Genomic DNA, 27,650 nt, shown 5'->3' on the forward strand with positions numbered 1-27,650 from the left:
TATGTATTTTGCAATTTCATTTAACAACTAGGTCTCCAGTTAATGGTTTTGCTTCTGTAGAATTTCTTCTTCCGTCTTCCATTTAATGAGGTCAGTCCTGAAGAGATTCAACAAAGGGGGCAGGTTGCAGGTCCTGTCAGCTAAGGAGTTTCACCTGGACTCCAGATTCAGGAGGGTCTTAAGTAGTGGGCCCTTTTTGCTGTGGCCCATGTTTTATGATAAACCTTTCCACTTAAAACGAAGTTGGTTTTATCTCCTCTGACTTTCTGGAAGTCTCCCAAGAACGGATTGTGCCATTAGGCCTAAGACCCTGTTTGCAGACCTGCAAAAGGGTGAAATGGCTCCATCATTTGCTAGTCCTCTATTTATGACCATGATTAAACGCCCAATTTCTGTGGCTACCTGAGACAGTTAAATGAGTTTTGTCCCATTTTATGACCTTTCTTGCCACCATTGTTAAGTGAATCACCGCAGTTGTTAAGTTAGTAACATGGTTGTTAGGTGAACCTGGCTTCCCCATTGACTTTGCTTGTGAGAAGGTTGCAAAAAGGGATCATATGACTCCAGGGCACTGCAAAAAGTCATCAGCCTTTTGCCAAGTGTCTGAGTTTAGTTCACATTTTAATTTTTGTTACGTGCCTTTTATAATTGTAAAGTTTTTAATAATATAAATGTGAATGTGTACATACTGTTTTTAACTTTATTATAGGTCGCCCACAGTCATTTGATTATGAGATGGGCACTCATATAAAATAGAATGTATAAATAAATGAATAGCTGCTCTTAATAGCTTTAATATCTGCTCATGACTAACCATTTATTTAACAATCCTGATGCAATATCCATTATTTCATTTATGAGCCAATAAAGTTGAGGGCCTTGTATGTGACAATGATTCAGTCTTAGAATATTTTTCTTCCTTTGTACTTCAAAAAATCAGGCTGTTTAATTATATTTAATTAACAGACAGTTTGGTTTGTCTAGACTAGAATGGTGTTCCTCGAACTTTGCAACTTGGCAGTGTGTTGACTTCAATTCTCAAAATTCCCAAAAGAATCGAAGTTGGTACATAGTCAAGTTTGCAGTTGAATTTACATTGCAGTTTCCCTGGGTCCCCAAAATTTCTGTTGCTAACTGAGACAGATCTTAAGTGATCTTTTTTTTGCTCCATATTATAACTTTTCTTGCCACAGTTGTTAAGTGAATCACTGCAGTTTTTAAGTTAGTAACACGGTTACTAAGTGACTCTAGCTTCCACATTGAGTCTGCATGACTCCTGGGACTTCTCAGCCATCATAAATACAAGCCAGTGGCTAAATGTTTGAATTTTGTTCACATCATCACAGGGATGCTGCAACAGTCTCGAGTGTGAAAAACAGTCATAAATCACATTTTTCCAGTGCTGTTTAGAATAGTCACTAAACGAGTGGTTGTAAGTCGAAGATCTGTACAGGACAGACTTGTCTTTCTCTGCACTGCCATGTTCTGGAGTACAGGAAGCTATGCATTGTTGCTTCCTGACCTATTTATAGATTTTGGATAAGGTCAAGCATTGCATATTATGGTAGATATTGAATATATTAGTTGATCTTTCAAAAGAGCTTCTCTGTTTTTTGTTTGTTTTTTATTGTGGGGAGGGGAGATGAATATTCAATAACAGAATTGGAAGAGACTTTGGAGGTCTTTTAGTCCAACCCTCTGCTTAGGCAGGAAACCCTATAGCATTTCAGACAAATAGTTATCCAATCTCTTCTTAAAAACTTTCAGTGTTGGAGCATTCACAACTTCTGGAGGCAAGTTGTTCCACTGCTTAATTGCTCGCATTGTCAGAAATTTCTCCTTAGTTCTAGGTTGCTTCTCTCCTTGATTGGTTTCCATCCATTGCTTCTTGTCCTGCCTTCAGGTGCTTTCCGTTGGTAAGCAGGTGGTTGGTGTTGCTGACCAGATCTACTTTGTTTTCTGCAGCACATGTCCACAAAGCTACATATGTTTAAAGGCTGGAGACAATCCTGATCATGGCTTCACAAGCTTTGATACTTTCGGCTGGGCTTTTCTCTCCTTGTTCCGCCTCATGACTCAAGACTGCTGGGAACGCCTCTACCAACAGGTAGCCTCCTTATTTATTGTCATGTTTACTCATTATAGCTTGGCTTTCCTGCAGGGTCTCAGCAGATGGCAACACTTGGTTGATCTTGTCTCAGCTTTGAAAATAATAAGTTCGGTGAATGCTTGGATGAGAGATCACCAGGAATCTCAAAACTAAACACAAAAGTTGAAAACATACTATAGAGAAAGGCAATGGTTTCTATGTGGTTGCAAAATGGGCAGACATGTTTCTGTGCTGTGAGCTCTCCAGAATCTATGGGAGTTGATGGCTATAGAGAACCAGTTTGGTCTAGTGATCAAGGTAATATGCTAAAAACCAGGGAACGGTGAGTTCTAGATCCGTTTTAGGCCTGAAAACTGGTTGGCTTTGGACCAGTCTTCATGAGACAATAACTTCTAATCCTATCCCAGGCATGAAAGCCAAATGGGTGACTTTGGGCCAATTGCCAGGAGACAGTGAGTTCTAATGCCACCCCAGACATGAATGCTAATTGGATGATTTTGCACCAATCACCAGAAGGTTGTGATTTCTAGACTTGCATTAGAGATGAAAATTGTCTTGGGGGGCTTTGAGCCAATCCCTCTCTCTCAGCTCAAGATCTTATAGGATTGTTTCTGTGGGGAAAATAGGAGGAGGAAGGTGTGCTAATTATGTTTGCCACTTTGAGTTATTTGTAAAAATAATGACAGAATACAAATAAATATATTGGAGTATTTTATTTTATATATATGTTTATGATGAAGCATGAACGATTCTAATAACTCTTGAATATCTCTTCTCCCGTTTTTTCTTCTTTCCCTTCCCTCCCTCTCTCTCATTGACATAGACTCTGAGATCTGCTGGAAAGATCTACATGCTATTTTTCATGCTGGTTATATTTTTGGGGTCCTTTTATCTAATCAACTTGATTTTGGCTGTGGTGGCCATGGCTTACGAGGAGCAGAACCAAGCTACCATTGCAGAAATGGAGGCTAAGGAAAAGAAATTTCGAGAAGCCATGGAGGCACTGAAGAAAGAGCAAGAGGTTTGTAAACTTCCCAACTTGCAGCAGCTTTTCTTTGCTTTATGGTAAAGCAGAGATGGGGACCGATAGCCCTTTTATGACTGGTAGACTTCAACTCCCAGAATTCCGGAGCCAGCCGTGCTGAGAATTGAAGTCCATAACTCGTAAAGGGGCCATCGTCCCCCCGACCTCTGTGTTGAAGTGTTGGGTTGCATGATCAGAATAAACATCTCATTGGTTATCACCAGTGGTAGGATTCAAAATTTTTTACTACCGGTTCTGTGGACGTGGCTTGGTGGGCATAGCATGGCTTGGTGGGCATGGCAAGGGAAGGATACTACAAAATCTCCATTCCTTCCCCACCCCACTAACCTGCTTTCCAGCTCCGTTCTCCTATACAAGGCAACCAAAGAAGACCCAGCCAATCAACTGGGACTTGATGGGGGCGGGGCCAGTCAGAGGTGTGATTTGCCAGTTCTTCGAACTATTCAAAATTTCCGCTACTGGCTCTCCAGAACTGGTCAGAACCTGCTGAATGCCACTTCTGGTTATCGCCATTAAACAAGGGGGGCATTATTCCAGTTCCAGGATAACTTTGTCATAAAGCTGTAGTAGCGAGCTACTCAATGAAAGAGGTAGTAGGCAGCTCCAACTTCTCAAAGCACATGTAGTAGGGAACCTACTCAGTCAAGAGCCAACCTGGTGTTCCCAGACCCTTGAGGGCTGGGAATAGGTAGTCCTTGACTTACGACCACAATTGATCCCAAAATTGCTGTTCCTAAGCAAGACAGTTGTTAAGTGAGTTTTGCCCCATTTTACCACTTCTTTTATTACAGTTGTTAAATGAGTCTCTACAGTTGTTAAATTAGTAACATGACTGTTAAAGTGAATCTTGCTTTCCCCATTGACTTTGCTTGTGAGAAGGTCAAAAGTGGACCACATGACCCCCCCAGAGACACTGCATCTATCATAAATATGTCATAAATATGAAATGAATGGCTGTAGGATGAGAACTAGGAAAGAACATTAAGGACTACTCCTTGAGTACGGTTTGCCAGCCAGTTGCAAATCCATCCAGTGGTGGTGCTATCTATTCCACTTTTTTCTAGCTTACTAAGAAGTAGGTTGTGGTCTCATTCTCTCCTACATTCTCTTTTATTCACTCTCTCATTCTCTCTCTCCCACATGCCCACACACAAACAAAAAACACATAGAAGACTCTGCACATCTTTCTTTTCCAACAAAAGAGTTCAGTATCAACAAATGCCCAAAAGTCATTTCATCACATGACTGCAAGGTCCATCCATTCGGTGTGCTTCTTCCATCCCAGCTGGGACCAGAAGTCACAGGGGTTCTGTTACTCTCATGATTCCCCTTGTAGCACCATTTACCAAGCAGTTGTTAGAAACAGTCTGTTGGTATTCTTTTCCTTATCATCTTCGATGTTATTCTGTTGCATATTAGCACTAGAGGGAATTAATAGCTTTTTGTTCAATAGTGGCAGTCCCTGTCATCCGTTCCAGTTAATTAATTGGGTTTTTCCCCCCAGATTTACTGTATTGATCTCCCAACTTCAAACAGCCATTAGGACCTCATTAGTCAACTAGTGAATTAATAGAAACGGTCAGTTGTTCAAACAATACCAAGCTTTCCTTTCCACAAATAAAACAATTCATAGAACAAAAAAGCCAAGGATATGTATGACAAGAGGGAATGCATAATACTGACTAGCATGAGCCAAAGCGTATTTGAGAGACAGTCTGATGTAGTGGTTAAAGAGAATGTGCTAGAAAGTGAGAGACTGTGTTCTAGTTCTGTCTTAAGCCCAGGAGCAAGTTGGGTAGTTTTGGACCAACACCCCCCGCTCCTTCAATATCAATGGCTATTTTGTGAGAAAGGTACACTGCTTGTTTCTTTTTCATGTTTTTGGACCATCAACTCCCACAGACAGACAGACAGACAGACAGACAGACAGACAGACAGACAGACAGACAGACAGAAAATTGCAATGGACAAAGGAGATATTAGAATCTGGTAAATCTGTGTCTATTGAGCCTGCATGACTGAATGTACTGTATAAAATAAACAACAATTTGTTTTACATATTGTACATCATAATTTGGTCTGTCCAATGTATAACTATTATATGGGATAGAGTAGGACAGAGGTCTTCAAACTTGGCAACTTTAAGACTTGTGGACTTCAACTCCCAGAATTCTCCAGCCAGCGTAGTCCACAAGTCTTAAAGTTGCCAAGTTTGGGGACCCCTGGAGTAGGAAATGAGTCTAGATAAAATCACCAAACATATCCTGGCAAAAATCTCAAATCCCCTGTAAAGTAAATAAGATTATGGACTAGGGGAGACATGATAGTAGTATTCCAATATTTGAAGAGACAAGGGGGTCAAACTATTTTCCAAAGCACCAAAAGACAAAACGAGGAACAACTGATGGAAACTAATCCAGGAGAGAAGCAATCCAGAACTAAGGAGAAATTTCCTAATAGAGCAATCAACCAGTGGAAAAAGCTTGCCTTCAGAAGTTGTAGGTGCTCCATCACTGGAGGCTTCCAAAAAGAGGCTGGGCAGCCACTTGTCTGAAATGCCATAGGGTCTCCTGCTTAAATGTCCCTTCCAACTCTATTATTCTATGTGGTGCATCCTGGACAAGAAGGCAAAATATATTTTGGGTCAAATGCAGAAAGCATTTGTCTGTGGCTACTAAAACCAACTATCTCTCTTCTGGGTTTTGGTTAAGGCTGAAGAGGAGGCTTTTAAGAGCCAGAGATGGATGCGTAGTTCACATTGCCATGTGCTCCAAACAACCTCAAAATTTGAAGCATCACAAACTCTAACAGACTGGCTTTCTCTAGCCTGATATTCTACAGATATATTGAAATCAAAATGAGTGCTGATCATTAGGAGAGTTGTAACAATTTAACATGTGAAATCATTATTGGGAGAAAAAGAAATAATAGAATAAAACTGAGCTGAACACCTGAATCCCAGAGAGCCACATTTCACATTGCAACATTTTATTGCAGGATCCTGTGTCACTACTCGTTGTAACTAACATGAATTGAAGGAAGGAGTTTGTAATGAGTAGAGTGACAGATTAGGCTTGCCTTTCCTAATTTGGTGCTTCCTAGTATGCATCACTAATATAGGTAGTTTGTTTGTTTGTTTGTTTGTTTGTTTGTTTGTTTTTGTCAATTGCTTACAAGATAATAGGTACAAGTAAAAACAGTTATGAATATGTGGATACATTTAAGAAAAAAAAAATTGAGTTTTGCAGTGTTAATTTAGCGCCAGAAAAATAAGCACAGATGGCTGATGCGTCATTTAACATCTTTATAAACATAATAAGTAGATTTTACAAACCAGTTGTAGATTTCTCCAACATGAAGCAAACTCAGACAGAAACATGTTGCAAGTAACTTCAGAGCAAGCATTATACACAGCAGAGGACAGAAGCAGTTTCATTTTTAACAGACGAACTTATAGCTCAACATAGCTTCAGAGCTGCAGAGCTGAATATAGTGCCATGCCTAGGCTACTTCTAGTTTCAGTTTCCAAACAGTCCTCATTGGCTGACTTAGTTGCTATGCCTATTCATTGGCTGACCTTGTTACCAAGCTCTATTCCAGTTCATGAATATACTCTGACATAGTCCTCAACTTATGACCACAATTGAGCACAACATTTCTGTTGCTAAATGAGACATTTGTTAAGTGAGTTTTGTTCCAGTTTGAATTACTGGAGTTGTTAAGTTAGTAAAACAGTTGTTAAGTGAATCTGGATTCCCCATTGAATATGCTGGTCAAAAGGTCTCAAAAGGGGATCAAAACCCTGGGACACTGCAGCTGTCATAAATATGAGTCAGTTGTCAAATGTCTGAATTTTGATCACATGACCATGGGGATGCTGCCCTGATCGTAAATGTGAAAAATGATCATAAATCACATTTTTCCCCAGTGCCTGTTGTAACTTGGAACGGACACTAAACAAACAGTTATAAATCGAGGACAGTTGTAATCAAATCTTAATTTCTGGTCTATCCTTGAGGAGTGATGCACAGGTTGGAGGGAGAAAGAGAGATGCTCTTTGTAATGTCACTTTGAATCCCTGGAAAATATGGCACTTGGGAGATAAAAGCATAGTCCCTTATTTTTTTTAACAAGGTGAAGATGAAAAAAAAAAATCAGATTAAAGGGAAAGATTCTGGCTCTTATGATGATGTGCTATTTTCTAGTTGATGTCCATTTTCTCTAGTTGTCTTCCTATTTTCATAAATATTAGTGAGTTTTTATTGCTTTCCCAGGCTATTATCATCATCACCCTCATTTTCCCATCCCAAGTGATAAATTTGGCTTTAGATCTGTTTCTGACACCCCTTGGTTTTAGCAGACATTCCAGCAGTGATTGAAAGAGATGTGACAGAGCAAACCATCTTATCTGCATATTATTTATTCATTTTTTTTAACAGTTTGGGTTTATTATTCTGGATCTTTGGTCACAGCTTGTTCTGTCATTCAGTGGGATAAGATTCTGCTTGCAATGATAATAATAATAAATGCATTCTGAACCAGCAACAAGAATATACTGTAGTATGTTCACAGCAGTAGATGACACCGCCCAAATGTTTAGATGCTGGAAGAGCTGACGCGTGACTGGTGAACATAGGGATGATGGATTTAAAACCTTGGGTTTTAAAACACGAGAATGATGGAAACTTATTACAAGCTGTGATGTTAGAGGGCTGGTGATCCAATTAGCCAGAGGAGCAGGTTCCTCTTGCTATGCATTGCCAGAAAAGGGGGTGTGCAGCAAGTACATAATTTAAAATCTCTGTATGAGGTTTAGATATGTGCAATCTTGCTGTTCCTCTCCTCCTCTCCTTCTTTGGCGTGAAGGGTGGGAATGGGAAGGAATAGGGAAATAGAAGTAGCCCTCGAGTTACAACCCTTTGTAGCCCCTTCAAACTTACAACAGCACTGACAAAAGTGACTTCACACTTTTTTTCACACTTACAACCATTGCAGTATCCCCAGGGGTGGGATTCAAATTTTTTAACACCTGGTTCTGTGGGCGTGGCTTGGTGGGCATGGCTATGTGACTGGATGGGTGTTTCTTCTTCTTCTTCTTCTTCTTCTTCTTCTTCTTCTTCTTCTTCTTCTTCTTCTTCTTCTTCTTCTTCTTCTTCTTCTTCTTCTTCTTCTTCTTCTTCTTCTTCCTCCTCCTCCTCCTCCTCCTCCTCCTCCTCCTCCTCCTCTTCCTCTTCCCCTTCTTCCTCCTCCTCCTTCCTCTTCTTCCTCCTCCTCCTCCTTCTTCTTCCTCTTCTTCCTCTTCCTCTTCTTCCTCCTCCTGCTCCTCCTTCTTCTTCCTCTTCTTCTTCTTCCTCTTCCTCCTCCTCCTCTTCTTCTTCCTCTTCCTCCTCTTCCTCTTCTGCACACCCCGCCTCCATTTTTGCCTTCCTGGGTCTCAGGGAAGCCTCCTGACCGAAGCAGTAAGACAGCAAGGGGAATCCCAGCACAGATGATCATAGGAACAGCTGATTGTCAGGGGGGAAAAAGAAAAGAAATACCTCAAGGAGTGACTCGGCAGGGAAGAACACAGTCAGCGATGTCGCACATGAACAATAAGGACTGACTGGGAGAGGAGGGGAGGGGTGGGTGGAGAGGGGCGGGGCCAGCCAGGACCATGATTTGCCGGTTCTCTGTACTGCGCAGAATCATAACAACCGGTTCTATAGAACCAGTCCGAACTGGTAGAATCCCCACCCCTGAGTATCCTCATGGTCATATGATCAAAATTCAGATGCTTGGCAACTGACTCATATTTATGACAGCTGTGCAATGTCCCAGGGTCATGTGATTCCCCTTTTGCGACCTTCTGACAAGCAAAGTCAATGGATATTCCAGGGTCACTTAGCAACTGTGCTACTAGCTTAACAACTGCTGCAGTGATTCACTCAACAGCTGTGGTAAGAAAGGCTGTAAAGTTCACTTAATAACTGTCTTTGTTTAGTAGCAGAAATGTTTGGGCTCAGTTGTAGTCGCAAGTTGAGGACTACCTGTAATCCTGTATCTTGAAGCCCCATGCAAAGTTGGGACGTTGGAAAGCTCCAATTAGCCAAAGACTGCTGTATTCTGAAATGTCCAGCCTTGTACTATTGACAATATGACTGTCAATGCTTCCTTTGCCCAAGACTGGATGACTTGGGGCCAATCACTAGGAAACTGTAAGCTGTAGTCCCACTTTAGGCATGAAACTCAGTCCCTTGCTCTCAGCCCAATCCACCTCACAGGACTGTTGTTGTGGGGACAAAAGGAGGAGGAAGGTGTGGTTATGATTACCACCTTGAATTATTTGTAAAAATAATAAAGGCAGGATACAAATGAGCTATTCTGACCTAGGCTTCTCAAAAGTACGAAGCCGACTCCTTGTCCTGATAAACCCCTTTTATTTAGTTTACAGTGAATTTCTCTTTTGCACAGTCCCGGCCAACAGTCTGTCAAGATATTTCACAATTACAGACCTTTATCAGACTTGGAGAGATGCCAGGCTAATATCTTTCAGAGGCCTCACTGTAGCAGACAACACTAGGCAAGAATGCAGAAACAGATCTTCAAATGAACTAATTGTCTCCTGCAAAATCCCACTCCCCTTTCTCTCCTCCACCTGTGGCTTTACTCCCAAGTCAACCCTTGTTCCTTAGCTGTTCCCTTTGTCTGGCAACTCTGCACATGTGCACACTGGGAACAGGCTCCAGCTGTTCTTCTGCCCCACTGATGTTTGACTCTGAAGGCAGCTGATAACTATCAGATGGCCCTGGCCCCATCTGTGTCACGTCTTTGTTCATATAGTTCATAGTTTTCTTGATAAAGAGGGAAGTCATTTCTTTAAATATATTTTTCTTTATATTTTTCCTTCCTCCTTTTTTTTTCTCTCTCTACTTTTTTCTTTTTCATAATCTTCTTACTTTGTGTTAGCTTGTTATCTTCCTAATTAAAATCTTAATAAAATATTATTTAAAAAGAAAAGATTCTGGAAGGGTAATGGTGAATGATTTGATTCAGGGACTATTTAATTTCATTTGTTAATGTTATTTTTGTTTTTATTGTTTTTTAAATTCTTTTAAGTATTTTAAGTATTTATTTGATTTGTCAATCGCTTACAAGATACAGGTATAAGAATAAATATAGTTTTGAATACATGAGATAGATATTTATAAGCAGGGGTGGAATTCAAAATTTTTAACAACCGGTTCTATGGGCGTGGCTTAGGTGGTGGGCATGGCTTGGCGGTCATGTGACTGGGTGGACATGGCTTGGTGGTCATGTTATTCACTGGGCGTGGCCAACTCAACATCACTCATATAGAGGCACGCATCTCCTCACCTGGCCTCCGCTTAGAACTGCTTAGAATGTTAACAACCGGTTCTAGCGAATCGATGCGAACTGGTAGAATCCTATCCCTGCTTATAAGAAAAATAAAAGAAACAATAGGACAGGGACGGTAGGCATGATTGGTGTGCTTATGCACGCCCTCTACAGACCTCTTAGGAAGGGGTGAGATCAATAGTAGACAGTCTAAGGTTAAAGTTTTTGGGATTTGGGGAAGAAACCACAGAGTCAGGTAGAGTATTCCAAACATTGACCACTCTGTTGCTGAAGTTGTATTTTCTGCAGTCAAGTTTGGTGCGGTTAACCTTGAGTTTGTATCTATTGTGTGCTCTTGTATTGTTATGATTGAAGCTGAAGTATTCATTTGCAGGTTGGACTTTGCAATATATGATTTTATATACTATATTTAGATCGGATCAAAGGCAGCGTAGTTCTAGATTTTCTAGGTCTAGAGTTTCAAGTCTGGTGACATAAGGTATTCTGCAACAAGTAGAGGAGCGGAGAACTCTTCTTGTGAAATATTTCTGGACTTTTTCAATAGTGTTAATACTAGATACATGATATGGGTTCCAGACTGATGAGCTATATTCAAGTATAGGTCTAGCAAATGTTTTGTATGCTCTAGTTATTAGTGTGATATTACCAGAGAAGAAGCTATGTAGGATTAGATTAACATCTCTTAATGCCTTTTTGGCTATGTAGTTACAGTGGGCTCTAGAACTTAGATCATTTGAGATGAGTACTCCAAGGTCCTTGACAAAATTTGGATCCTCAACAAGGTCTTGACTATTTAGCTTGTATTTTATTTTCTGATTTTTTCTGCCAATATGTAAGGCAGAGCATTTATTTGTTGAGATTTGAAGTTGCCATTTGTTTGACCATTCTGATACATAGTCGAGGTGTTTTTGGAGGGTAGCAGTATTGTCTGTGGTGTTGAATAGCTTTACATCATCAGCGAAGAGAATGCAGTTGCTCTTAATATGATCACAGAAGTCATTTATGTAGAGTATTAAGAGAGTTGGTCCTAGGACACTGCCTTGGGGGACACCACTATTGACAGGTACAGGATTTGATAGGACGCTCCCAATTTTGACCTTTTGCTGTCTGTTTGACAGGAATTCAACTCTTTGACAGTTATGCAGGTGTCCAGAGTTATCATAAGATTTTAGTTTTAGGAGTAGTTTGTCGTGTACCACTGAATCAAAGGCTTTACAGAAGTCTAGGTAGATTGCCTCTATTGTTTTGCCCTGATCGAGTTGTGTAGCCCATATGTTTTTGCAGTGTAAGAGTTGCAGATTGCAGGATAGTTTTTTTTCTGAATACAGAGTTTTTTTCTCTGATGCAGAGCCCTCGTCAGAGCCTTCCCCAGACTCCAAGGCTGGCCCATGTTCCTCCCCGACCTCCTCAATGTCCGAATCTGCTGCCAGCTCTGGCCACAACACGAGCAAATAAATAAAATAGAATTCTAGGTTGGAAGGGACTATAGGAAGGAGTCATCCAGTTCAGTCCCCACTCAGTGGTAGACTTCACCTGGTAGCCATTTTGTGACAGAGACTACAATGTGTTCCACTCCTAATTTCTATCAAAGTTCCCAAAGATTTGGAAACTTCGATCTGTTGGACATCAGTCAGTGAAGGCATGAAGCCGGGAACAAAAGGCCCTTTTCCCCGGCCGGATTCTCTGCAGCCCTTGTTTCAGAACAGTGTTAGTTTTCCCTTCAGTGTTGAAACTCAGACAAATGGGAATGGTAGTTTTATGGATGGGCGTGATTCTCTTGGGGTTACAGCAGAGATGGAGAGCCATGGCCCCTTGATGACTTGTGGACTTAAACTGCCAGAATCCATGAGTTAGCATGGTTGGCTCAGTAATTCTGGGAGTTGATGTTCACAAGTCTTAAAAGGGCCGTTGTTCCCCACCCCAGGTTGGATGGAAGGCCCTTTTAGCCTCCATATATTCCTGTCGGGGATGAGAGAAACACCACTACAAGACTGCTATTTGTAGAGGCCCTTCCCTTCCTCTAATAGCACGTTTTTCTTAGGACAATTTTCACCTCCAAATTACAGCAGCTTCCTTTTTCATGGCGTAAGAAGCTCACTACCAAGAACTGCTTTGAGTAAAGATGCCTAAATGCCTGCGGTTCTTTTGCTTTGTTTTGTTTGAAGTGGTACAACATAGTCCTGGGTGTCATTGATACAAGTGGCTATCATGATTGAAGCTGGTTTTCAAATAAGAGACTTCGAGTTGATATATTTCCATTGTTCTGTTTTCTTTCAGGCGTTAGCTCGAGGCATTGATTCATTGTCACTTAGTTCATTTGAATTGTCACCTGTGGCCATGAAAAACTTCAAAGAACAAAGGAATCAAAGAAGGAAAAAGAAGTCCTTGGGGACAGAAGATGAGGCGGAAGATCAAGAGCCTGATTCAGATGATGGCCAACGAAGGGCGGTTAGTGTTGGCACTAAAATGTTAATCAAAGGAATGTCATAACTGTTTTGTGAAGAGCTCAGCATTTTTTTTTTTCACAGAGATGGAGCTATTACCTAGATTAATACACAGATAGTGCTCAATTTACGACCTGAATTGAGCCCAAAATTTTCATTGGTAAGCAAGACAGTTGTTAAGTAAGTTGCACCCTATCTTATGAACTTTCTGGCCACTGTTGTTAAGCAAATTACTACAATTGCTAAGTGAACCATGAGGCTGCTAAAGCAAAACTGGCTTCCTCCATTGGCTTTGCTTGTTGGAAACCAGCTGGGAAACTTAGAAATGGTGATCACATGACCCCAGGGCACTACAACTGTCATATATACACGCCACTTGCCAAGCACCTGAATTTTTATCAAATGACCATGGGAATACTGCAATGGTCGTAATGTGAAAAATGTTCATAAGTCACTGTTTTCACTGCTGTCGTAACTTTGATGCTTAAACAAGTAGTTGTAAGTTGAGCACTATCTGTACTTAGATATTCTAGGTCTTGCCTGGAATTATTTCAAGTCTCTTAATTTAACTACTACAACTTATTTATTTGTTGACTTGTATGAGGCTTTATTTCTTGAACAGTTGCTAAAGGTCAAACACAACAGTTCCTGGGACCAGAAAAAATCATATATTGGGGTGAGCATTTTGATGCTCTCGTGGACCCGTTCCCTCTTCCCCATTATGGATGATTTTGCCCTTTTGATCTGGAACCCTTTAGAACACACTAACATTCAAGACCGATGCGTTCAGTAGCTTAAGGATGCTAAGGGTGAGCCACATTTGAATTCGGTCTTCAAAAGATATTTTGGATTGTACCCAGGAGGATGGACACTGGGGTTATTGACCATACCCTTGGCAGTTTGAGACTCGAGTGCTGTGTGATGGGATGAGCTCCCTTTTTTGCCCAGCTCCTGTCAACCTAGCAGTTTGAAAGCATGCAAATGAAAGTAGATAAATAGCTACCACTTTGGTGGGAAGGTAACAGTATTCTGTGAGTTTTGGTGTATAGTCCTGCTGGCCACATGACCACAGAAGCATCTTTGGATAATTCTGGCTTCTTGGCTAAGAAACAGACATGAGCATCATCCCCTAGAAATGGACACAACTAGACAGGGAAAACCTTTATCTTTACTTTTTAGGGTACGTTGTTGTTATGTGACTTGGAATGGTTGCAAGTTTGATTCTGGGCCCAATTCAAGGTGTTGGTTATTAACTCCAAAGCCCTACATGGCATGCCATGAGTCCAGGGTGCCTGAGGAGCTGTCTCACTCCAATGGGATTGGCCTGCCCTACTCACTCCAGCAGAAGGGCTCTGCTATGCATCCCATCTGTTAAGGAATTCTGGGGTCAAGAAGAAGAGATTTTTCTGCGGTGGCCCCAAACCTATGGAACACTCTGTCACTACAGGAGTGATAGTTCCTTCAACTCTTTTGTCCTTCATGGAGCTGTGATGGTGCATTGGTTAGAAAGCAGTACTGCGTGCTACTTCGGCTGACCGCTGGCTGCCAGCAGTTTGGCAGTTCGAATCTCACGAGGCTGAAGGTTGACTCAGCCTTCCATTCTCCCAAGGTTGGTAAAATGAAGACCCTGATTGTTGGGGGCAATAGGCTGACATTTGTAAACTGTCAGAGAGGGCTGTAAAGCACTGTGAAGCGGTATATAAGTCTAAGTGTTATTGCTAATGCTTCTGGAAGAGTATCAAAATTTGGTTTTGCCAGTTGGCTTAGGCCCCTAAAGCATTGGCAGGATAAGAAGATCTTGTCCCTGCCTGTCTTTTTCTGTATAGTTTTTTTTAAAAAATAATTGTTTTTTTATTGATCATTTTTCTTTTTGCAAACCACCCAATGTCCCAAAGAGGCAAAAGTAATTGCACTACTCAGGTGATCCTGAGGACACAGATAAGTCTCTAAGTAGCCTCAACAACTCTCTAAAAGAATGCAAATGACCAGCTGTCTGCAAGGACTGCCAATCCTTCCATTCCCATCATCCAGTCAGAGCTTGAAGAAGCTTCTTGGATGAGAAGCAAAATGTCTTCAAAGAAAAACAAAAAAGTCCAGTTGCCTCTTGAAAAAGCACCTTTGGGATACCTATGACCTGGATGACTGAAAATCTCCATAGACATCAAGCTACCCGATGATGCCTTATTGGTGAGATGGGCAGCATATTGTAATAGCAACAGTAGACTTATATACCCACCTCATAGTGCTTTATAGCATTCTCTGGGCGGTTTACAACGTAGAAGCATTATTTGCCTATGGTGCCCAACAATCTGGGTCCTCAATTTACTGACCTTGGAAAGATGGAAGGCTGAGTCAGCCCCGAGCCTCGTCAGTATTGAATTCCACAGTAGGCGGAGTTAGCCTGCAATACTGCACTTTAACCACTGTGCCACCAAGGCTCCTGGGATATATGTGTTTAATAAATAAATAAAAACATATATTTTTCATGCAATATTTTAAAGCGGGTGCATTCCTATTCGAAATTTGAACAACAGTTGTGGAGGAAAGAAGTAGCTGTTTTAAGTAGTCACAGACAGTTGGTCCCAGATCACTTCTGGGATTAAAACAGAACTAACCTCTTTTCTATAGTATTTTCATTGGGACCTTTTTCTCTTTCTGGAAGGGCAAACTGAAAACTTCTCAAAGTTGATGTAAGATGAAATAAATAACTGATCCTTAATTGTTAAACAATCTTAGTGGTATTTGGCAAGTTGTATGCGAAGTATAGATGCTGAAGTGGTAAATTACTCAAGATAACTACACCAATCCTAAACTGCTCCTGCATGAGTGACGTTCAAATGAATTTTTATTTCTTTTTATTCTTTTTGTGGGTATTTTATTATTGTTATTTAATTGAATTAATCTTACAGTCTTACTAATTGCAAGATTGTTCATGCGGAAATGATTTAATGAGTTGGTCTGTTTTGAATGGATTTTGTCATGGAAAATAATAAAAAAAATAAAAAAAAAATATATGCCAGGCTAGATGTGAAATGAAGCAACATCTTTCTTGGTGTTCAGCAGATGAGTTGTCTTTTCATTTTGTGTGTATGCATTTGTCATCCACTTACATACAAGCACCAAAGCACTTAAAACATTTTTGAGAAGGCTGGGCCAAAATCTGTTTAATTATCAGGAGAAAATTAATCAATTTCATTATTGTTTTATGGAAATGGCTTTTCTCTGATTAACAACTGAATTTCAGCCCCTATTCTATTCTCTTTTTATTTCTACTCTGATCATTGCATTAGATCATGGCAAAATTCACTTCGCTGTTATGGCCATGGGAATATTTTAAATAGCAAATTTCTGCAAATATGGAGAAAAGACTGCTGGTGGCATCTATGCATCAACTCATTCATATTTATGGGTGTCTTTTTCTTTGTGTGTGTACGTGCTTGTGTTGCAGAAGTTTTCATATCCATCAGTTGTTAATTTCTTCTAGATATTACTCTGATTGTGGGAGATCCCATGTCTCTGTGTGTACAGTTCATTGGTTAACATTTCTTGATTTGGAAAAATTAGGAGGAATCAAATGGCATGGGTCTAGGAGGGCTTGTGTCAAGGGCAAGCAATCAGAGCCACTTGTGAATAGCCTAACTCAGTAATATTATTACTTATTCCCTGTGTTGCAAGAATCTCACTAAACCTCTTGCCTTTCCCTGGGAATGACCAGACAAGCTTTGTGGAGGTTGGGGGAGGTTAAGTTTGGGCCACTACCAACTGCACAATGATTCCAAGCTAGGTCCCCTCTTGACACCTCCTTCCAGCCTAGCTGGCAGCTCCCCAATATCTCACCTCGTGAAGGATGTAATTTATTAAGGAATTGATCTTCTTGAATCCATCTTGATGTTGGCATTACTAAAGGAGAATTGGGCTGGGTTTTTGCTTCGAAATATTTTCTAAGGGATTTGGGACGGCAGTGGGAAATTGTGTTAACCCAATGCACTTATGGTAGGGATTATAGCTGGAAACCAAGTAGGTGCAATGAGCAGGTGGTCTTCCAGGTGCCAACGTAGTGGCAGGCAAATTGTGCAGAGCAGAGGGAAGTCCCACCCCATCTGTCTCCAATCGCTTTTCCAAAATAATATCTCATAAATGTATGTGGAGAGATTTGCTATTTGATGGAACTTGACACCTTCTTAGCATCCAATAAACGGCTTATTAAATTGATTCCTTTCTATTCCTCTTCCTCCCTTCCCCTCCCCTCTCACTGGCCTTTTCCACTTTCTCTGAATCCTTCAAGGCTCTCCTGGGTTTTACTTCAGGCTCTTTGGAAAATTCGGTGAAACGTAAGACCAGCCATGGAAGCGTCTTCAGTTTCCGGCTACGCAGCAGGGAAATAGGTTCAGAGGCAGAGTTTGCTGATGATGATATTAGCACAGTCGGGGACAGTGAAATTCAACATGGCTCACTGCTAATTCTGAGGAACGGGAGACGGATGAGTGCACAGAGTCAAGGGATTTATAGCTCTCCGATTTACACCTATAGCAGCAAAAGGAACAGTTCGGTGGATTGCAACGGAGTAGTGTCTCTGATTGGGGGTGGAGAAAGCTTGGATCCAACTACCACAACCGATGTGCTGTTGCCACCACTTATGGCAGAGAAATATGGAACAGCTGACACGGTGGGTCTACTTTTATTCTTGCCTTGCCTTTTGGATTTCCTTTGTCAGCTGCCAAGCTCATGTAGCCCACCAACCAACCATATACTGTGACTTACAGAAGCTTGACAGACAGACAGATCAACACAAGAAGACATGTGGTAAAAATAGAATATTTACAGAGCCTCAGTGAGGATATTTATATATAGCCCATGGCTGATGGGCTGAGTGAGGCTTGCTAGATCATGAGTTTATTGAAGAGATACTTCTACCGGTTACTGGGGATCTGGATTTTCAAAAAATCTATCCATTTTCTCTCCAGAGGTTGTATGCAAACATCACGTCCTAATGTTGCAACCCAGATCCTTAATCATTGTTAAGATTTGGGTTAAGATTCAGAGGTCAAGGAATGCTAGGAATCAGCAGGCAAAACATAAAAAGGGGTTGGATTCATTTGTTCTGCAGTAAAGGTAGTCCTCAACTTATAACAGTTCATTTAGTGATCATTTAGAGTTACAACAGCATTGGAGAAAAAAGAAAGATTTATTATTGTTTTTCACACTTAGGGCAATTGCAGCATCCCCATGGTTATGTGGTCAAAATTCAGGCACTTGGCAACTGGCATGCATTTATGATAGTTGCACTGCCTTGAGGTCATGTGATCCCCACTGAAAACCGTCCCAGCCGGCTTCTGCCATGCAAAGTTAATAGGGGAAGCCTGATTAAGGACCACATGATTCATTTAACAACTGCAGTGATTGACTTAGCAACTGTCACAAAAAAGGTCATAGAATGGGGCGAAACAACTGTCTTGCTTAGCAGTAGAAATTTTGGACTGAATTGTGGTCATAAGTTGAGGACTACCTGTACTTTTTAATAGTCTTTCCTTTATACTCAGAACTTGCTGTTGCCAGTAGGTTGGTTGTCTCACCTTTAGTTGATGTTGCTCTGGTTTAACTCTTCTGGAGACTGAAGAAAGACAGCATAATGGTGAAAGTATTGGATTGACCCATGTTTTAGTCCATCCTCAAGGACAGCTCCTCAGAGGGTAACATCGTGGTATGTCAGCCCAACATAACTTTCTGGGTGCAAATAAAGGAGAATATCTGCAGCTCAGGGTCCTTGGTGCTCTCCGAGCTTGGGTTGTTTTCTTGCAGACATTTCATTACCCAAACTAGGTAACATCATCAGTGCTAGAAGGGAATGGTGTTTGCTCTCAGTTTATATTCCCGTGGCTTAACCTGTCCTGAATATAAATTGAAAGCAAACCCCACTCCCTACTAGTACTGATGATGTTACCTAGTTTGGGTAATGAAATGTCTGCAAGAAAACAAACAAGCTTAGTGAGCACCAAGGATCCCTCATACCTTTCTGGGTTCTTGTGGGGAAAAAATAGGAGGAAGGAGTCTTGAGTTCCTGAACAAAAGATGGGATATATATCTAAAAATAGATACATAACTAAATATGTCCAGAGCTCCAGGACTTGATTCCATGTTTCCGCTGACCTTGGATGCCTAAATTGTTTCTCTGGTCTTGATTTGTGGATGTTGTTTACATTTCAACTATCCCTACTTATAATTCAGTGCGGATTTGCTAGTACAGCAGAATTAAATATTCCTGAAAGCTGAAACAATGAATCATAGCTATATTATTATGAAGGGAAAGCCCATGAACAGACACAATAATAGAATGTAAAAGAGATGTAAAATAGAATGTGACATGTGTTGACATTACAACTGGCTAACAATCTTCATGTTCTCATGATTCTATTTGATTTAATTCCATGGAAATACACTCAGTTGAGTATAGATGTGCAATCTAATACAACACAAACCTATTTTATATATTAGTTTATCATGGAATAATCCATAAAAGAGGAAATTACTGATACGTGATTACAGACAGATAACCAGGAGGGGATGTGTAATTACTTAGAAGTTTTGCTGGTATTCTGAAGTGTTTGTTCTCTGTTAGGATTTTTTGGAAGTTTTAACCTCATTTGAAGGGAACGATATGCCTTAAGCCAAATGAAAGACCATGTCTTACAGAAAACCTAGTTTCTCAATGAACTGGGCCATTAGAAGCAACGTAGGCATGAAGAGACTAAAGCAGTGTTTCTGAACCTCAGCAAATTTGAGCTGCATGGATTTCAACTCCTAGAATTCCCCAGCCAGCTGTGTTGGCTGGGGAATTCTAAGAGTTGAAGTCCACACAGTGTTAAGTAGCTGAAGTTGAGAAATACTGGACTAGAGGACAGATCATATCTTGATGATGCTTGAAACCCATTGCTGTCTTTGAAGAGATGAGCCAATACACTGTGGAACTGACTTGAAAGAAACTGACTTAAAAGACCTGAAATGATCTCAGTGACATCTGACATCTGCTGGCTATCATCTACTGACCAGTTGTTCTCCAGAACATATGGGATTGTGCAAGTGGTAATGTAGTACAGGTAGTCTTTGATTTACAGCAGTTCATTTAGTGACTGCTCAAAGTTACAACAGCACTGAAAAACTTATGACCATTTATCACACTTATGACTGTTGCAGCATCCCCATGGTCATGTGATCAAAATTCACATTGACAAGTATTTGTGATGGTTGCAATGTCCTGAGTTCTTGGGATCCCCTTTTATGATCTTCTGATAAGCAAGCTCAATGGTGGAGCCTGATACTAACTTAACAACAGCAACAATTTACTTAACAACTGTGGCAAGAATGCTCTTAAAATGGGGAAAAACTCACTTAACAACTGTCTTGCTTAACAACATAAATCTGGGATCAATATGGTTGTAAGTTGAGGAGTAATTGTGTATCTGGAGGATACCAAGTAGGAAGGAAAATGTTAAAATTGATACTAGCCAGTACTACAGCCTATGGGTTGACTTTCCTTCACAGACTTCAGTTTGTCTGGCCAGGTTGTAAAAAGGACAATGGATGGATGAAATTTACAGGTTTTGTAGCCAATCATAATCCACAGATCCTAGGTGCAGTACACCAACATAAAAATTCGGAGGGAGAAAATAGAGTTAATAATGTTTCCTTCAAAGATGTGGATATATAAATTGTGATTTATCAAAACATAGTGGGTAAGAAGATGCTGATTTTACAGCACTGCCCAATATCTTCTACTCAGCCTGCAAAGGAGCGTATAGCTGATGACTAATATTCTATTAATATGTATATTTATTAAAATGTTCGTTGGACCACATTAGGAGAATACCAGCAGCTTAATGGCAAGCAGAGTCACCCTTCAGTTTAACTCAAATACTGCTGTTGTTTCTCCAAGCAAGGTTCTTACTTCCCACTTCAATCAGCAGGTGTTGAAACCTTCAGCATTAGCAAAATGGATATTGGTCTAAATCCTTTGGAAGCTGCTGAGAATATTATCCCCAATTCTTGAGTGGTGTGTAAATTCACACAAAAATAGCTAATGCAAATGGTGCTAATTATGGCTTCTCCTCAATTAAAATTGTCTTCAGAGAGAATGCCTACACTAGATCCCATATCAGAGATGTAGTGGCCAAAGTATCACAGTTGTTATTGTCGGGTGCGAACAACCAGATTCACATTTCAGAGTTCAATTAGCTGCTTTAATTGCTCAGGCCTATTTCACAGGAATCTTCCCAGAATGGCAGTCTGTACCTGGGCCATACTGCTTTAGGTTCAATGGCATTCCACAGGGGTCAGATCTTTCCCTCTTGTGCCTACATAAAGATTCCAGACGAATTGCCCTCTTGACTCTTCCCCCTGGCTCAGCCAATCTTTCTCTGACAGTTATATTCTAGTTTTGTACAATATCATACATTGTAATTTTCCTGCGGTGGGCTAAGCTGTCTTCCCTTGGATGTGTCTTGTTGCTCCATCTTCCAAAATCATTCCCACATATCACTATTCCCTGCCAACAGAGGGGCCCTTATCTGAGTTCTTCTCCAAACACCATTATTGGAATTGACTACAGAGAGCCACTCAACATCCTGTCATTCCTTCTGAATCCTCATGCCTGGTTAATTTTATTTGTTTGTATCCTGCCTTGATTATTTTTTACAACTAGCTCAAGAGTGAATACACACCTTCCTCCTCTATTTTCCCCAGAACAAACACTTTGTGAGGTAAGTTGAGCTAGAGAGAGTGACTAGCTCAAAGTCACCCAGTCACCTTTCATAATAAGGTGAGGCTAGACCACATGATCTCCTAGCGATTGGCCCAAAGTCGTCCAGCAGGTTTTCATGCCTAAGGAAGGATTGGAACTCACTCCTCCCTAGTGATTGGCCCAATGTCATCCAGTCAGCATTTGTACTAAGGCAGGACTAGAACTCAAGGTCTTCTGGTGATTGGCCCAAAGTCATCCAACTGACTTTCATGCCAAAGGTGGGAATTGAACTCCCATTTTCTAAACTGGTAAATCAATGGTATTGAAAACCACCGAGAGAACCTAACGAACCAGGATGCTATTCTGGCTCCACCAGGTCATCCACAAACTTTGGTGGGTTTTTGGAATTTCAACATGAACTGCTTAGATTATTTTGGCACAGGTAGCTCTCTGTATTACCTTCCTCAAGCTATGTGTCTAAAAAGAGGTTTGTTTTTTTTTTAAATTCCCGTTCAAAGTATTTTGGTGCAAATTGCATAGGGATCAATTGTCCTATAAATATGTAAGCAAAAAAAAAAAAAAATACTACAAATGGAATTTATCTTAACATGCCAATCTTTAGTGCCACTTCCGGCAACATGAAGCTAATAGCTGTTTACATACGTTTAATACTTTATGAAACTATAATATTAATAAAACTTTAAAACTAGCATAAAATACAATACATTAATATAATAATGCAGATAACAGTGACAATCACCAAAGCTTTTACTACCAATATTTATGAAAAGTTGTGCTAATAATGTAGTCATCAGAAGATAAACATCAAGCTGAATTCAAGTCAATTCTTTTTTTCTAAGTTAATATTGAGTAGTAATATCTGTCTCACACTTTTAACTTTTTTTTAAAGGAAAATAATTTTTTAAAACAATCTGCATCGAATTGTAGTTTGCAACTTTCTCTAGACAAGTTTTGAATTAAACATCTCCCACAGTACATCATTTTTAATATAAATCTATGGCAAGCCTTCTTAAAACCATACTTACTAAGCGCAGGTGCTTTTTACCATGAAGTTTTCTGATGTAAGCTTTTTTTCTGCCTTTGCATAATGATCATACATATAAATTCATCATGCATTTGCCATTACATAAATTATGGGGAAAATTTTCAGCAGCTGCCTTATCGTCTCTTCAGTCTTATTCTATGTAATGTTAACAATATCTTTTAAAAATTCACAGTATTTTGAGTCACCTTTGAAAACCTCTTTGATTTTATGAGTTCATTATAATTTTATAAATCTTATTACTTGCATACATTTCAAAATGCAATGTCCCCTCTTGAATTCTGTTGTCTGGTGAGTGTGAGAAAGAACAGAAGTGCTTTTTCCAGTTCATCCTGCCTGTTTTAGTTTCCTTAGCATATATTGCTCACCGCTTCATTTTGAAAGTGGGAAATTGGTAGCTGCCATTTTGATTTCTGATCATTCTGGTAACTGGTTGTTTTTGCGCATGCGAGGGAAAAGTCATACCTTACATCCACCAACAAATAAGGATAGACACTAGAAAAGAATGCTCATTTATTAACAATGGTGTTTGTTTCAGAACAAATGAAAAAATTGAAGAGTTGATTTATTGTGGGGGGGGGGGTTCCTCACAAATTTAAGGTTTTGTCTCCCTTCTCCACCTGCAATGAACAGTAGAAATGAGAAGTGTGCTGTAAATTAGTGCAGAGGTCCCAACCTCCAGGCTGCAGACCGGAACTGGACCGTGGCCTTTTAGGAACCAGTCTCCACAAGTTTCATCTGCATGTGTGTGGAATCTAAGTAGCACACGAAACCATTCCTCACCGCCCCACTGTAGAAAAATTGTTTTCCCTGAAACCTGGTTTCAAAATAAGTTTGGAGGGGGGCACTGCATTAGAGGTAAACATCAGTACAGATGCTTAATTCACCTCTGACGTTTATTAATAAGAGGTTTAGTGGTTAAAGAATCAGGCTAGAAACCAGGAGGCTGTGAGTTCTAGTCTTACCCTAGGTATGAAAGCCGGTTGGGGTACTTTGGGGGCGATCACCAGGAGGCAGTGAGTTCCAGTCCCACCTTAGGCATGAAAGCCGACCAGGGGACTTTGAGTTACTTACTTAGTCGCAGTCCACATCACAGGTTTATTGTTGTGAGGAAGATAGGAAGAAGTATTAGGTATGTTCGCCATGATGAGTTATTTGTAAAAAATAAAAGCAGGATGCAAATAAATAAATAAACAAATAAAATTACTTAATGCCCACCTCTGATCTAATGAGAACTGAGTCATATTCACTGAAAGATCTTTTGGATTTAGAAACATGTGTTTGTCATAATAAACAGTATTCTATACTTGACCCTTTGGAATTTGTTAAAATGGACAGTCTATGATCAGTTTAATTCAGTGTGAAATATGAGCCAAGTGAAGTTTTCTATATAACTTTGGAGCTGTGCATTCTTTCTTTCTTTTACTCTGTCAGTTGGTACACAACTTTCTTTCCACATAATTTATGCTTGGGTGGCATTGTGCCAGCAGCCTTTTCATCAGAGGAAATGTCTTCCAGAGTAGATTTGTGTTAACAGTTCAGCCATCTTAGACACATCCGGCGTATCTCCTATTCTGCAAAACACAACCTTTGCCTGCCATAGATCCACTCCTACAATTACTACACCTGCTAGCATCTATGTGTCATTTAGAAACATCAGCAGGGACAGACTTTGGAAAAACAAAGATCTCTTGCTTGCCAAAAGTGCTAGATGAATGTATTCAATAGGCACCACAGAGAGCTCTTAACTACCACAAGAGAACAAAAGCTGAGTTAACTTTAGCAAGTGTGAACTCTTTCCTAATGACTTCCAGGGGTTGGGTGGTGATGGGGAGGGTAACCTAGATTTGTCCATTACAGCCAACATAACTATTTATAGGTAGTCCTCAACTTATGGCCAGAGTTGAGCCAAAAATTTATGTTGCTGAGCAAGACAGCTGTTAAGTGAAATTTGCCCCATTTTATATATTGTTTCTTGCCACAATCATTAAGTGAATCACTGAAATGGTTAAATTAGTAACACGGTTGTTAAGTGAATCTGCCTTCCCCATTGACTTTGCTTCTCAGAAGTTCATAAATGGTGATGACCATTTATGACATGACCCCAGGACATTGCAACCATCACAAATGTGAGCCAGTTGCCAAGTGCCTGAATTTTCCTTCTTTGTGAATTGGGCAGCATGTGGTAAGAAATTGAGATAGAATAGTGAATGAGGGCTACCACCGACCAGTCTCAGGAACTTACCAGGCTACAATCTGTGCTTCTCGTGTCCTCCAAGCTGAAGTTCTGGCTATTATTTCTAGGCTGCTGATGAATGATATATCCTAACAACCAGGGGGAAGAATAATAGCAATAGCACTTAAGACTTATATACCTCTTTACAGCCCTCTCTAAGCAGTTTACAGAGTCAGCCTCTTGCCCCCAACAATCTGGGTCCTCATTTTACCCACCTCAGAAGGAAGACTGATTCGACCTTGAGCTTGGTGAGATTCGATCTGCCAAATTGCAGGCAGCCGGCAGTCAGCAGAAATAGCTTGCAGTACTGTACTCTAACCACTGCGCCACCGAGGCTCTGTCTGTTTATTAATTATGGATCGCTGCTCATTTCCCCTTCCATCACAACTAGCTAATAATCTTTTTGCTTTGAGGAAACCGTGCATACCAGATACTTCACTTCTTTGGAAATGCTGTAGGTGTTGGAATAAAGGAAAACCAATGAAAAAAATAAAAATCATGTTCAAGGACACAGGCTATGCATTATTTGGCTTACATGAGCTATTCATGGGTATGTTTCTTGACCTAGACCTCCCTTTCTGAAGACTTGAACAAGAGGCAGCTTTTATCACCCCACCGCCTTTCTATGGAGCATTCTGAGGAGCACTTCCAAAGGCAACGTGCTGTCAGTGCTGTTAGCATCATCACCAGCGCCCTGGAAGGTAAGATTTCCCTCTGATACTCTACCTCAGGGGTGTCAAACTCAAGGCCCATGGGGCAAATCCGGCCCATGGGGTGCTTAGATCTGGCCCGTGGGGCTGCCCTGGAAACAGCAAAGGACTGGTCCGTGATGCTTCTGCCAGAGAAAACGGAGCTCGGGAAGGCTGCGGGAGGGCAAACTCTGTTTTTGGTTGTGACGGCCTCCTGCAACCCCTCTGCCAGTAAAAATGGAGTTTGGGAAAACGGGCTCCCGAGCTCTGTTTTCAGCTGCAAGGGCCTTCTGCAGGAGGCTGTTGCCGCCGAAAACAGAGCTCGGGAGCCTGTTTTCGCTGGCAGAATGCTTGGGCTACTACAGGCGTCCCCAACACGAGCTGGTCACGCCCACTCTGGCCACCCAAGGTCAAACACAACTCTGATGCAGCCCTCAATGAATTTGACACTCCTGCCCTACGTAGAACAGGGGTCTCCAATCTGGACCAGCTTCAAGACTTAACTCCCAGAATTCCTCAGCTATTGTGGCAGACTGAGGAATTCTGTGAGTTTGTCCTCAAGTCTTAAAGTTGCTAAGTTTAGAGACCCCTGAACTAGAATATCAGAAATCTCATGATATAGGCAGTCCTTGACTTAAGACAGTTTGTTTAGCGACCATTGAAAGATACAATGGCCTCGGAAAAAGTGATTTATGATCTGTATTCACAATTACAATTATCGCACTGCTCTCCAAGGTCTTCATGTAATTGTAATCTAAGCACTTGGCAGTTGGCTCGCATTTATGACTGATTGCAGTAACCTGTGGTCACGTGATCATGATTTGTTACCTTTTTTTGCTGATTTCTGGCAAAAGATGTCCATTGGGGAGAAGCTGGTTCACTTAATGACCACATGATTCATTTAACCTACACAATTATTCTCTTAATGACCATCATAAAAAATGGTTATAAAATCGATTTAGGGCCACAATGACTTATAATAGAAATTCTGGTCCCACTTGTGGTCGTAAGTTGAGGATTATGTGTATAGAATAGAATATCAGGTCATGCACCACTTTGCTGATTGCTTGTTCAATGGCAGCATATTCTGTATCAGCCTTCCTCTAATCCAAGGGTCTTCAAACCTGGCAAGTTTAAGACTTGTGGACTTCAACTCCCAGAATTCCTGAGCTAACATGACTGGAGGAGGAATTCTGGGAGTTGACGTCCACAAGTCTTAAAGCCGTCAAGTTTGAAGACCCCAACTTCAAACTAACAACTTCTAGATGCATTGGGACTGCAATACCCAGAATTTCTGTGCAGCATTTCTTAAGGTCTGGGGGTTGCAGTCGCAGTGCATCAGATGGATGTGGGGAATGAAAGCTGCTCTAAGAGATCTTTATTTAACCTTTGGGAAAGAAATGCTGCTAATCTCCTCTTAATAGGATTTTGTATTGTTTCATTCAGAAGCAACATTAGGTTAACTCCTAGAAACTCAGAATTACACAGAGCAGTTGTATAAATATCAACTTAGAAGTGAGTAAGTTACATAATATGGCCAGAACGTAATCACTTATTATAGTGTGGAAATTGCCTACAAAGTGCATAGATATCATTGTTGTAGCATTCTGCAGGTAATTTTGGTGATGACACACAACTGCTAGATGCTCCCCTTGTCAATGATTCTCTGAATACTTTTCAGATAGCTTTGCCCTTCCTAATGTATCTCATCCACAGCTGGGTCTACCTGTTCAAAGAGTATAGTGCTCAACTTACGACCACAATTGAGTTCAAAACCTCTGTTGCTAAGCAAGACAGTTTTTAAGTGAGTTTTGTCCCAGTTTATGAATTTTCCTGTCACAATTGTTAAATGAATCGCTGTAATTGTTAAGTTAGCAACGTGGTTCTTAAATGAATCTGGCTTCCCCGTTGACTTTGCTTGTTGGAAGGTTGCAAAATATGATCACATGATTCCGAGACACTGCAATTGTCAT

The 27,650-nt window shown here is 40.6% G+C and overlaps 1 protein-coding gene across 7 annotated transcripts in view; it reads left to right on the forward strand.

Moving 5' to 3' along the window:
• Positions 1–27,650, forward strand: part of LOC113419511 (sodium channel protein type 5 subunit alpha-like) — a 377,390-nt gene that overhangs the window by 168,987 nt on the left and 180,753 nt on the right. For 6 of the 7 annotated variants that reach the window (XM_087947846.1, XM_087947840.1, XM_087947841.1 and 3 more), the window contains 5 exons: positions 1,966–2,107; positions 2,934–3,131; positions 12,789–12,959; positions 17,241–17,621; positions 25,557–25,689. In XM_087947846.1, coding sequence (XP_087803972.1) covers positions 1,966–2,107; positions 2,934–3,131; positions 12,789–12,959; positions 17,241–17,621; positions 25,557–25,689 — 1,025 coding nt within the window. The remainder of the gene's footprint in view (positions 1–1,965; positions 2,108–2,933; positions 3,132–12,788; positions 12,960–17,240; positions 17,622–25,556; positions 25,690–27,650) is intronic. The other variant, XM_087947845.1, reaches the window with a different exon arrangement.

The sequence above is a fragment of the Notechis scutatus genome, chromosome Z, assembly GCF_049901735.1.
Source record: "Notechis scutatus isolate UNSWTSFEM ecotype Mainland chromosome Z, rNotScu1.2, whole genome shotgun sequence".
In the NCBI taxonomy this organism is placed as follows: domain Eukaryota; kingdom Metazoa; phylum Chordata; class Lepidosauria; order Squamata; family Elapidae; genus Notechis; species Notechis scutatus.